The following is a 13,363-nucleotide window of genomic DNA, read 5'->3' as shown; positions in this document are numbered from 1 at the left end:
GGAGGCAGTGGAAGCTGTAGGAGTTGGAATCTAGTTGAAGTGAGTGGGTCCTTGGGGCTTTGCCCTTGGGGACTATATCTTGTCCTTGGACCCTTCCTTCATCTTTTTTCTTCATAGCTACCACGAACTGAGCAGCTTTCTTCTGCCACACCTTTCTGCCATGATGTTCAGTCTTACCTCTGGCCCAAAGCAATGAGCCAGCCAACTGTGGACTGAAAGTGTGAACCACACTAAATTTTTCCTCCTTTAATTTGTTTATGTCAGGTACTCTGGTCACAGTGATGAAGAACTGGCTAACACAGATATAAAGCTACATTTAGGAGATTTCCACTTGTAGTAATGATAGATAGATTGGGTCATTTGAACCAGCCTTTTTGCAAAGAAAAACTGGATAGAATATTTTAAAATATGTTTTAGTGTTGATGAACCTTTATTTTATTCATTTATTTATATGTGGTGCTGAGAATTGAACCTAGTGCCTCACACATGTGAGGCAAGCCCTCTAACACTGAGCCACAACCCCAGCCCCTGGATAGAATATTTTTAAAAAGAGGGCTGGGGTTGTGGCTCAGTGGTATAGTGATTGCCTAGCATGTGTGAGGGGTTCAATTCTCAGCACCATATACAAACAAATAAGTGAATAAAGGTCCATCAATAACTAATACAAATAACTAAATAACAAAAATGGCATGGTATTGGCACCAAAACAGATATATAGACCAATGGTACAGAATAGAAGACATAGAGACAAATCCACATAAATGCAATCATCTCATACTAGATAAAGGTGCCAAAAACATACATTGGAGAAAAGATAGCCTTTCAACAAATGGTGCTAGGAGAACTGGAAATCCGTATGCAGCAAAATGAATGAAACCCCGATCCCTCACCAAGCACAAAACTCAATTCAAAGTGAATCAAGATTTACAAATTAGACCAGAGACCCTGCACCTAATAGAGGAAAAAGTAGGCCCAAATCTTCATTGTGTTGGATTAGGCCCCTACTTCCTTAACAAGACTCTTAAAGCATAAGAAATAAAATCAAGAACTAATAAATGGGATGGACTCGAACAAAAAAGATTCTTCTCAGCAATGGAAGAGAGAATTAATAAAACGAAAGTAGAAATCATCCAGATGAATGAAGAGACAAAATGATAGTAAATTCAGAAAGCAGAGTGAGAAGGTCTAACTTACGTGTAATTGGAGTTTCAGAAGGAAAGTGGGGCAGACACAATATTTGAAGAGATAATGGCTAGGAATTTTCTAAAAAAAAATCCCACCAATGATTCAAGAAGCTGTATAAAATCAAAGCAAAATGAATCTAAATAAAGCTTTACTCAGAAATCTCATAATAAGGTAAATAATAAAAACAAGTCTTCAGAGTAGCCAGAAAAGATAATTACAAAGGAATGATCATTAAAGCAATAGCTAACTTTTCAACTATATTGAATCCAAAAGAAAGTAGACTGATAAACTGAAGGTATTAAAAGAAAATAACTATTGATCTAGAATTTTATGCCTGGTGCAAGTATCTTTGAGAAATAAAGGTTTAAAAAAAGACATTTTAAGATTAAGAAAGCCTGGCAGGGTGTAGTGGCATACACCTGTAATCTCAGACACACAGGAAACTGAAGCAAGAGGATCATAAGTTCAAGGCCAGCCTCAGCAACTTAGTGAAACCCTGTTTCAAAAAATAAAAGGGGGGCGGGTTGTGGTTGTGGCTCAGTGGTAGAGTGCTCACCTCGCACGTGGGAGATCCTGGGTTTGATCCTCAGCACCACATATAAAAATAAATAAGTGAAATAAAGGTGTTGTGTCCAATTACAACTAAAAAAAAAAAAGAAGAAAAAATTAAAAATAAATAAATAAATGAAAAGGGCTGGGCATGGTGGCGCATGCCTGTAATCCTAGCAGTTTGGGAGGCAGAGGCAGGAGGATCGAGAGGTCAAAGCCAGCCTCAGCAAAAGCAAGGCTTTAAGCAATTCAGTGAGACCCTGTCTCTAAATAAAACACAAAATAGGGCTGGGGATGTGGTTCAGTGGTCGAGTGCCCCCTGAATTCAATCCCCAGTACCCAAAAAATAAATAGATAGGGCTAGAGAAGTACCTCAGTGGTCGAGCGCCCCTAATTCAATCCCTAGTACCCCTCACACACCCCACAAACACAGAATTAACAGTTGGAGATAATTTGTTGCTGGTAGATCTGCTCTGAAGGAAACAATAAAGGATGTATTCAGACAGGAAATCTTTCTTCTACAGAAGATCAGAGATACAGGAAGGAATGAAGAGCAAAATGATGGTAAATATATGGATAAATCTAAATGAATATTATGTAAAACAACAGCTTTATGTAGTTTGAATATAAAGAGGATTAAAATTCATCAGAATGATAGCTTATAAATTAAAAAGGAGTAAATATAATTTACAGAATTCTAACATCCTTGCATTGTCTTTGAAAAGGGTAAAAGTACCAAATACTGAAATTTTTAAATACCTTTATTTTATTTATTTATTTTTATGTGGTGCTGAGGATCAAACCCAGTGCCTCATACTTGTGAGACAAGCACTCTGCCACTGAGCCACAACCCCAGCCCCAATACTGGATTTTGAAAGGTCAAATATATAATAGGTTTTGAAGAAACTTAAAAGAGTAACTCTAGAATTTATACAGAAAAACAAAGGTCCAAGAACAGCCAAAACAGCCAAACTATTCTGAAGGCAAAAAAGGTGAAGGTCTTGCTCTATTAGACATTGAAACAAGGTATTGTGCTATCAAAATTATGATAACAAGATAACATAATATTTATATGGCTGAACATCTCAAAACAATGGAATGGACTGTTAGCAGAAATTCAATATATAATTGCAGACCATTGGGGAAATAATAGTTCAATAAGTGATCTAGAAAAACTGAAATTGGATCCGTATTTCACACCATACATAAAATCAATTCCAGAAGGATTAAAGACTTAAAAGGAAAAATTTTGAAAATTTAGAAACAATTGTAGAATATTTTTACGACCTCTTTGGAGAGGAACTTTTTAAAAAAGACCCCCTCCTCAGAAGTAACAAACAATACAAAAATGGACAAGAGTTATGAAGAAGCATTTTACAGGAAAAATGGAATTACATATAGCCTTACATTATTGGAAAACATCATCAATATGATTAGTAATCAGGGAAATGCAAATTAAAAGCTCAATAAGATAATACTTCACATCTACCAGATTGGAAAAAAATTTAATTTTGATAATTCTAGACATCAGAATCATTGAACAGAAGAGCAACTACTTTATCTTATGAAAAAAGTTGAGCATGCTTCTCCAACAATCTAGAAATTCTAATGTGTTTTAGTCAGCTTTGTCACTGTAACAAATACCTGAAATAATCCACTTATAAAATAAAAAGGTTTATTTTACTTACAGAGTTTCAGTTCATGCTTTGCTTGGCCTTGTTGCTTTGAATATGTGACTGCACATTCTGGCAAGAGCATGTGGTAGAGCAAAACCATTCACCTCATGGCCAGCATATGAAAGAGAAGAAGAGAAAGGAACTGGGATTCCACTGTCCCCTTCAAATCATGCCCCCCAAAGACCTCACATAAGCCCACTTCTAAAGTTTCCCTATCTCCCAATAGTGCCAAGCTACAGACCAAGACTCTTAACACGTGGCCCAATGGGGGCATACTCAAGATCTAAACACAGTACTTTCCTAGGTAAATATTATAATTAATGACTTTTAACAATATTAAAAATGTTTTCTTTAGGTATAATTTACATGGAATAAAATGCACAGATCTGTACACTATATGTAAATGCATAGACCTGTGTAATCCATACCCCTATCAAATACCTAAGAGAATATATCCATTATCCTAGAAATTCTCTCACCTCTCTTCGAAGCTATTCGAAGCTCTTGCTTTAACCCCCAACAAAGCAACTAATATTTGTTCTCCCCCCTGGATCAAACCCAGGGCCTTTCTGATGCTAGGCAAGTGCTTTACCACTGAGTTATACTCTCATCCCTTCCTCCCCCCCCCCACTAGGAATTAAACCAGGTGCTTAACCACCAAGCCACATCCCCAGCCCATTTTATACTATTTCAAGACAGAGTCTGGCTAAGTTGCTTAAGGCCTCATTAAGTTGCTGAATCTGGCCCAGAATTTGTGATCCTCCAGCCTCAGCCCCCTGAGCCACTAGGATCACAGGTGTGCATCACTGTGCCCAGCAACACTTTATTTCTTTTGCCAATCATTTTTATTTGTAGAATTGTTATATACGGTTGCATAGAAGAACTTATTCCATTGATACTAATATAGTATCACAACTCTTTCCTTTGCCCATTGTATTTAGTTTTCTTGTTTTTGCTAGTAAGCACCTAAAGTATATACATGCATGTACGTGTTTTATACAGTAAATTTATATTGTATTTGAATTCTCAGAAATCATATTATTATTGATCCATTGGCATCACTTGCCAAATTCAGCATTGGTTGTTTGTTTTGTTTTAATTCTTTCCAGGCCCAACTTCAAAGGGAAAAAGAACAAGATCAGTTGAAGCTGCATGCAAAACTTGAAAAGCTTGATGTCTTAGAAAAAGAGTGTTTTAGATTGACAACAACTCAGAAAACTGCTGAGGTAAGCTTCTGCTTCTGTCTTTAAAGTGATAATGCCAGGAATAAATCCTGAGTGTTAAGCAAAACTAGCATTGTATATGAATGTACAGTAAATCTTAACATTTTAAAACTTCATTTATAACTTTAAGTAATCCAGACATTAATTCCTGCCTGTAGCAATAAAAGTTAATGTGCTCTGTCACAACTAAATGAGTTTGAATTTTGATGTAAAATTGTAATTTTGACTTTTTCTAAAATGACAGAATATTTTCATTTGTCAGATAATTTACTTAAAGGATACTGAGAAGATTGTCTTTTACCACTTGTGGTCAAGTGAAGCCTATTCTAAATCCTTTCTTATTCCTCCTCCTCCTCCTCCCCTCACTCCTCCTCCTCCTCTTCTCCCCCCCCCCCCCCCCCCGCACAGATCTCTTGTATTTCATGGGATTTTCTCAAAGCTTTTCTTCCTCTTTGATGTCTTCCTTGATTTATCCAACACTCAGGAATGTGTTCCCTTGGAAATAGTACTGTCTTCCTATTCTGAACCACATCACAGATAGAATATATAATATTTACATGTATATGGTTATATGTTTACATGGTTCATATCAAATGATATCCATTGCTTTGTTATTATATTGTTTCTTGTTTTTCCCTAACTATAATAGTGCACATGCTCTTAAGTAACAAGAACCACACCTTATATTTCTTATATATCTTCCTACCCTTATTCTTCCCCTAACACTGCATTTTTTTCTTATGCAGCATGGTAGACATTTATTGATGTTTTTCTATTTTGAATGAAATATTGAGACCCAAGACTGTTTGACCTTCTAGATCTTTAATACCCTCAGTAGTTTTGTAGTTATGGTCAATGGAAGTTACTAAAGCTTATATGTGTATACATTCTTTCCTTTCTCTTTATTTTCCTTGTGGTTAATAGCAGATAAGGAAGCATAGGAAGAAAGCACACCCTCCCCTCAAAAAAATCTTACCATCTTTTGCTATTACTTTTTCTCATTTTTTGCTTTAACTTGTCAACTTTTAAAAATCAAGACCCCCTAGTACTCTGGCTGGAAAAGGAACAAAGGGTATTTGGCTTTTGTTTATAGAACAATCCCAGTTTTTTATTCTTTTGCAGGACAAGATTAAACATCTAGAAGAAAAACTTACAGAAGAAGAGCATCAACGTAAGCTATTTCAAGACAAGGCTTCAGAGGTAAATAACATTATTTAAAGCTATCACAGTAAACAGTATATGTTTTATTATATATTATTTTCATTAACTGAAGTAAATAACATTATTTAAAGCTATCACAGTAAACAGTATATGTTTTATTATATATTATTTTCATTAACTGAAGCCTATATTCTAGACTCTTAATTTCTGCTTCTTAGGGTGTTAGTTTTGTCTGTTTGCTATAAAAATGAAATTTTCAACTGGTATATTCATATGCTTTAATTAATTGCCAAGAGATTTTTTAGTCTTGAAATTCTAACAAATATATAATTCTCAGTTGAAATAACTCCTAGGATAGATTAGTTTCAGTTTTAGATACATATATGTTATAATATAATAATTTAATGTCTGTTATAATTTATTCTCTTGTAAACAGAAAATGATTATAATTACCAGTAGATTTAATGACTTTCTCACACACAAATAGTATCTTGTCTTTTCTTCCTCAAAAAGCTATTTTTTTCTTTTGAGATGGGAGTCACAGTATGTTGCCCAACCTGACCCTGAACTCCTTAGCTCAAGCAGTTTTTACCCTTGAGCCTCCTGAGTAGCTGAGACTACAGATGTGTTCTATAGCACCAGTTACCAAAAAAGATTTTTAAAATATTTATAAACCAAGATCTGATCTTTCATTATATTTAAAGAATCTTGTTGCAATCAATTTTATGAATTGTTTCTTTAATATTATAGCTTCAAACTGGACTTGAAATCAGTAAAATTTTAATGTCTTCAGTTTCAAAATCAAAACTCTCAAAGGAAAAAAAGAAATCTTCTAAGGTATGCATATAAAACTTTTCCCCAAACAGCACTTTCTTATTTGCTAATGCTCACTTATTCACCCTTTTAATCTTTATTCCTATCTATTTACAGAAAGAATTTGAAGAGATTTACATTAAAAGACATGCAATAATACCATGAAATGAGTCAAGTGATGGTGGTTTTGAGTGTAAGCAGAGGAAAATTCCACAAAAACTAGGTTAAAGAGAGTAACTAACTGTGCATGGTGGCATACACTTGTATTCTCAGCTACTCGGGAGGTTGAGGCAAGAGGATCACAAGTTTGAGGTCATCCTCATCAACTTAGCAAAACCCTGTCTTAGAATATAAATTAATAAATAACTGGAATTGTAGCTTAATGATAGATTGCTTGCCTTATACACAAAAGCCTGAGTTTGGTTCTCAGTCTCTCAAAATAAATAAATAAGTAACATCAGTTGTATACAAAACTCAGTGCAAAAAAGTACATGTAACGGGCAATGTAGGTATCTTTCTGAAATAATAGGAATAAGTCCAGTTTTTCTAGAAAGACATTTTTCTAATTTTGAGCTCTTAGAGAAGTGTATTTTGTAATACTTTTTAAAAAGAGCATTAAACAATGTAATAGATGATGACAGCACAATAAATCTGAATGCAGTTTTATATGGTACATGCAAAATAAAAAATAAGGATTTTTTTTACAGACTTAATTTATAGGTGTTTGTTAAGTTAATTATATAGGGAATTTATCATTATTTATTCTCTTTTTTCTTTGAATTTGCCTAAAAATAAGAATTGGGAAGTTAGTACTTTATAGATGGACCAATATTTTGTTTGGATCAATACTACACACACACACACACACACACACACACACACACACACACACACATAAAAATATATATATTTCAAGGGGAGAACATTTTTTTGCCACTATAAGAATGAAAATTTTTTTTCCCAGTACACACACAAACACATACATACACACGCATATACACTGCTTTTTTCTTTCCTTCAACATTTGTTGTATGTCTTGTTGAGTTTTTGTTTGTTTTGATTTTTTGGAGGGGAGAAGTGAAGGGAATTTAACACAGGGCCTTTCACGTGCTAGGCAAGTGTTTAACCACTTAGCTACACACCAGCCTTCTGTATGTTGAGATTTGATAATGCAGACCAAATAAATGCTATAAGTAATTTGCAAATTAAACAAATGTTGGCTTATTCTTATATTTATATCCTATAACATCATTTATATGATAAATTAGTGGATTGGAATATATTTTAAAATTTACCTATTTACTGTGAAAGGTACAGGGAGAAGGTAAAAGAAATTGGAGAAAGACGGGCTCCTGAAAGAGAAGAGAGTAATTGAGAGCAAAATCACTTTATAAAAGTACTTAGTTCAAATCCTAGGTTCACTGAATCTGCAAGTAATCATGTCTCCCTTTAATAATGGAAGGAGCACTAATGTTGCTGATCAGGTTTTAAGAGGCCTTCTAGGAAAGACCTGCTTGTCTCTGACACTGTTTCTCCATATCCTGAATTGGATATTCAACTCACACTTGTTTGATTTTTAAATTTTGTTTATTTATTTATTTGTACATTATAATTGCACATAACAGTGGGGTATTATTGTTGTTGCATGTTCATACATGCAGATAATATAATTTGGTCAATTTCATTCCCCAGTACCTCTTTTTCCCCCTCTCCTCCATTTCTTTGCATGGTCTCCTCTCTAGTGGTCTCCCTTATATCACAACTTATACATTTTGATATATATATAGATTGGTCTCTGTGTGATAAAGGGAAGAATTTATGAGAAACAGGTAAATATACAAATATAAAAGGGTGAGATAAAAAGCTAATGGAGGCATAAACAGTCTTGTGGTGCTGTGTTGACAAAGCACTATGTGAAGGGTGAAATGAGAATCAGCATTTAAGGCAGCATTGGAGAATTATAAATATTAAAGTAGAATGAGATGAAGAGAAATGTATTATAGTCTGAGGAAATTGTTGTTGCTTTTTCCAGGGACCCATAATTCTATAGTAGTGTGAAGCAGGGTCATATATAATAAAATTAAAGTTGAAATTATAGCTTGGGTAGAGATTATGGCTGTACCTTTGGGTTCTGTGTTAAGAACTTGTACTTTTATGCTATTAACAGGAACTATTGAAGGTTCCTAAGAAAAATAGGGACATAATTAGAGATATAAATCTAATGGTAACTAATCTAATTGTATAAGAGTTTTTGTAGTTTTAACACATATGTAGATTCATGTTACCATCACAACAATCAAGATGTAGAAATATCCCACCACTATATGGCTACTGTGTACCGTTGGAGAAGTTATGTTACCACTCAGTCTTTAATAACTTTTTCTAATGTGTAAATGGAAATAATTGTGAGGATAAAATTACTTACATGCATGACTTAATAATATTATATTGTTCCTTTATACCTACACATCCCCTTCCCTGACCCCTGACAGTCTCTAATTTGTTCTTCATCTTTGGATTTGTTATTTTTAAAATATTACATAAATAGAATCATTATAATATTTAACCTTTGGAGATTGGCTTTTTATCCTTGAGATCCATCCAAAATGTTGCATAATTTATCAAGACATAGTTTTATTTCTGCATAGTATTCTATATTATGAATTTCCAGTTTAACCATTCACGTGTTTAAGAATATTTGGATTGTTTCTAGTTTGAGGCTATTTTAGATAAATCTGCTGTGAACACTTATGTACAGGTAGTTTTTTGAGTAAAATATAAATTTTTATTTCACTGCCATAATATCCAAGAGTACAGTGAATGGTTGGGTCACATGATAAGTACATGATTCACTTCATAAGAATCTGCCAAACTGTCTTCTAAAGTGGCTGTTCCATTTTGTATTCCTACCAACAATATGTTAGTAATCCAATTTCCCTGTGTCCTTGTCAACACTTGGTGTCATTACTATTTTTTATTTTGGTCATTTAATATTTCATTGTAATTTTAATTTACATTTCCCTAATGGTTAATGATGTTGATTATCTACTCATATGTTCAATTGCTATCTGTCTGCTCCAGTGAAATGTCTATTATGTCTTCTATTTTTAAATTATATTTTTTACTTACTATTGAGTTCTGAGTTCTTCATATCATAAATGTATTTTATAATAATATTTTTTGCTCACTTTTTTCTTGTCAATCTTTAGAAAACTAAAAGTTTAAAAAGAGGACCAACTCAGCAAATTTATTCAAAGCTTAGAGAACTGCCTTTTGAGGCTGAAAAGGTAAGAGGATAAAAATTAAGATGATTTAAAAAAATTTTTACCTTATTTGTGAGTGCTATTAAATAACATCAGTCATTTAAAATTGTTCTCTGCTATTTCTTTTCCCCTTAAGTCTGCAGCCAGTTCTGCGAATGGGAGCATGTACAGCCTTTTAAAGATGATGCATCATTGTAGCCAGTGTGGCCTTCAGAAACCTGAGGTGACTGAGCCTAGATGTCTTTACAGACCTACCAGAAAAACCTCACGGTATAAAGCTGTACCTCAGGACTCAGAAAAGTCCATTTCCATTTGTGACAATTTGTCTGAACTTTTGATGGCAATGCAAGATGAGCTGGACCAAATGAGTATGTAAGTATTTTTATTGTTTTTGTTTTGGTACCAGGGATAGAACCCAGTGTGCTCAACCACTGAGCCTCATCTCCAGCCCTTTTTGTATTTTATTTAGAGGATCTCATTGAATTGCTTAGGGCTTCGCCAAGTTGCTGAGGCTGGCTTTGAACTCACGATCCTCCTGCCTCAGCCTCCCAAGCCACTGGGATTATAAGCATGTACTACCATGCCTTGGCAGTATTTTTATTGCTTATCAGGAGAAGTAGTAAGATTTGTTTATTTTAATTAGCTAGGAATACTGGGGATTGATCCAAGGGCCTCACACATGCTTGACAAGCACTCTACCACTGAAATACATACCCTTTAAAAATTCTTTCAAATTTTTTAAGATGGGATTTCACCAAGTTGCTTAGGCTAGCCTTAAATTTTGATCCTCATACCTCAGCCTCCCAAATAACTGGGATTATAGGTATATGCCATCAAGATCTACAACAATATCTACAGCAGCAAGATATTTAGATATCATATTTTTTCTTCTTGCGCTTTCTTTCTTTCTTGGGGGGGCCAAGGATTGAACTCAGGCATGCTTCCCACTGATCACATCCCCAGACCTTTTTTTTATTTTTTATTTTGAGACAAAATCTCAATAAATTGTTTAGGGCCTTGATAAGTTGCTGAGAGTGAACTTGGGATCCTCCTGCCTTAGCCTCCCAAGCTGCCAAGACTCTAGGTATGTGCCATGGCACCTGACTTTTCTTCTTGTGCTTAAGAACAGTGCCATTTAGGAGTTCCTAAAGGCATTTGGACATACTTTTTTATTTGATTTGCAGATTTATTGTCACTGGTTTTTTTAAATTTTATTTATTGTACTATTTATATTTTTAGTTATGTATAATTACTATTATAATCTAAGGGGTTTCTGTATTCTCAAGACCCATACTTACAGACATATATTACTGTTATCCTGTATCATTCTGACATATAGGCTCTGGTGATGTTAAATTTTAACTCACAAAAGGGTTTTTGGTTGGTTTTGTTTTTGTTTTTGTTTTTGTTTTGAGACAGGGTCTCGCTAAGTTGCTAAGCCTGGCTTTGAATCTGCAATCCTCCTGCCTTAGCCTCCCAAGCCACTTGGATTATAGGCATGCACCACCATGCCTAGCCACAAAAGCCTTTTATTTTTGAAAGATTCTCCTTTTGTTTTTTGGAATCTTTTATTTAAATGAATGATTTCATTAGACAAGTAGAAAATAATTCCTTGTTTTAGACTGGCTTGTTTATATTACAAACTTGAAGCCTTCTTAGTGAGAGAAAATTGTGTATGGGATATATTATGCCCCATGCTTAAATATGTTCAATAGAAGTTGCAGAATTATGTATTTTGAACTGAGACTTCTATAGGACTTATACCTAGTTCTGTTGACAATATTTCAAACTCCATAGCTAAAACCGAAGAGAGCTCTTTTAATAACTCTACCCTGGGACATCAGAACGTTATACTACATTTGGCTACGAACATCAAGAATTCAGATTTTTTAATAAGGTTGTTTAGCAACCTAAGTCTAAGATATTTCTGAATGTGTCTGATCTCAAATCACAAGAACCTGATTTTGTTTAACATAGATTTAATTAGATAGTCCTAAAGATAGAGATTATAGTATTTGTTGTTGTTGTTTGCAGTACTGCAGATTGAACCCAGGGACACTTTACCACTGTGCTACATCCTTTGCCTTTTTACTTTTTATTTTGGGATAGAATCTTACTAAATTGCTGAGGCTGGCCTTGAACTTGCAATCCTCCTGCCTCAGCTTCCTAAGTAACTGGGAATACAAATAGGATTACAAGTGCCCAGCAGGATAGAGATTGTTTTTGAAGATTAATATTTAACTCTGACTAAAATTTGAGCAAAAAAACTAATTGTGGCCAAGACATATACTGTAAATAAACCTCAATGGTGCCTAACATTTGCTTTTCTTTTATAGGGAGCATGAAGAACTACTGAAACAAATGAAAGAAACTGAAAGCCATTCAGTCTGTGATGACATAGAATGTGAACTAGAGCGTTTAGTAAAGAAAATGGAAATTAAAGGAGAACAAATTTCCAAACTGAGGAAGCATCAAGACAATGTAAGAAGACTTTAGTAAACATTTTTGATAAAAATATATCTAAAATCAGTGTTTCATCTCTGTATGATCTTCCAAACTTGATGTCTGCATGTGTGCTTGTGAAAAGACTTGAGTCTTAGTCCTATTATCATATAGAGCCATCTGCCCTGTTAAAATCACATGGGCCTCCAACATAACTCCCAAAAAATAATTTTAAAAAAGGAGCAAGAAAGTTTAGTTATATGCTTAAGCTTTTGGAAATTTATGGGCTAAGCTAGGCGTGGTTATACATACCTGTAATCTTAGGACTGGGGAGGTTGAGCAGGAGGATCGCAAGTTTGATACCAGCTTTGGCAGTTTAGCAAGATCCTGTCTCAAAAAGTAAAAAGGTGTGGAGATAAACTGTAACTCAGTGGTATAGTACCTCGAATTCAGTCTCCCAATACCACCAAAAAAAAAAAAAAAAATTGTGAGCTAGGCTATTGCCTTAGCAGCCTTTCTGTTATGTTACCCTTTTAGCATTCTTTGCCCTGGTCTCTCTCTTCTAATTCCTTAATGATGACCCTCTGTCTACAGATCTTTTAGACAGTACCATATGTAAGCCTAGATCTTCAAGCAGTACCCCAATCCTAAAATCCCAGTTTTCCCTTTCTCTAAACAAGCTGTTCTGTCTTCTATTCCCTGAGAACCTGTGCTTAGCTAGCTATAGTTAGAATGGCAAGGGTATTGAGGTTAACTCTGTTCTTGTGTGTGAAGTCTTAATAAGAATGGCGTAACTGTTTTAATATCTTAACAGAAGAATTACAGATATAATGTTTTATCCCAAAACAATGACTCTATAGTTGAACTTTTGATACCATTATTCTGCTGGAGCAGAAGGCAGAGGGAAGGGCTGGGGATATAGCTCAGTTGGTAGAGTGCTTGCCTCACATGCATAAGGCCCTTGGTTTGATCCCCAGCAATAACAATGACAACAACAACACACACACACAGAAGGCAGAGGAAGTCTTTCCAGGAAACTTCATGTTCATCA

General features: G+C 34.6%; 2 protein-coding genes across 8 annotated transcripts in view; both read left to right on the top strand.

Annotated features, from left to right (window-relative positions):
* Cep57l1 (centrosomal protein 57 like 1) overlaps nucleotides 1-13,363 on the top strand; it is a 65,872-nt gene that overhangs the window by 27,751 nt on the left and 24,758 nt on the right. For 2 of the 3 annotated variants that reach the window (XM_040283184.2, XM_078019526.1), the window contains exons 5-10: nucleotides 4,520-4,636; nucleotides 5,756-5,833; nucleotides 6,545-6,631; nucleotides 9,817-9,894; nucleotides 10,007-10,242; nucleotides 12,207-12,351. In XM_040283184.2, coding sequence (XP_040139118.2) covers nucleotides 4,520-4,636; nucleotides 5,756-5,833; nucleotides 6,545-6,631; nucleotides 9,817-9,894; nucleotides 10,007-10,242; nucleotides 12,207-12,351 — 741 coding nt within the window. Of the gene's footprint in view, nucleotides 1-4,519; nucleotides 4,637-5,755; nucleotides 5,834-6,544; nucleotides 6,644-9,816; nucleotides 9,895-10,006; nucleotides 10,243-12,206; nucleotides 12,352-13,363 lie in introns of those variants that run through there. The other variant, XM_013360709.4, reaches the window with a different exon arrangement.
* Nucleotides 12,213-13,363, top strand: part of LOC101969599 (uncharacterized) — a 171,852-nt gene continuing 170,701 nt past the window's right edge. For all 5 annotated transcript variants that reach the window (XM_040283177.2, XM_078019519.1, XM_021729725.3 and 2 more), the window contains exon 1: nucleotides 12,213-12,351. In XM_040283177.2, coding sequence (XP_040139111.2) covers nucleotides 12,350-12,351 — 2 coding nt within the window. In that variant the 5' untranslated portion in view covers nucleotides 12,213-12,349. The remainder of the gene's footprint in view (nucleotides 12,352-13,363) is intronic.

The sequence above is a fragment of the Ictidomys tridecemlineatus genome, chromosome 8 (assembly GCF_052094955.1).
Source record: "Ictidomys tridecemlineatus isolate mIctTri1 chromosome 8, mIctTri1.hap1, whole genome shotgun sequence".
NCBI lineage: Eukaryota > Metazoa > Chordata > Mammalia > Rodentia > Sciuridae > Ictidomys > Ictidomys tridecemlineatus.
This window is presented reverse-complemented; position numbering and strand designations above follow the sequence as displayed.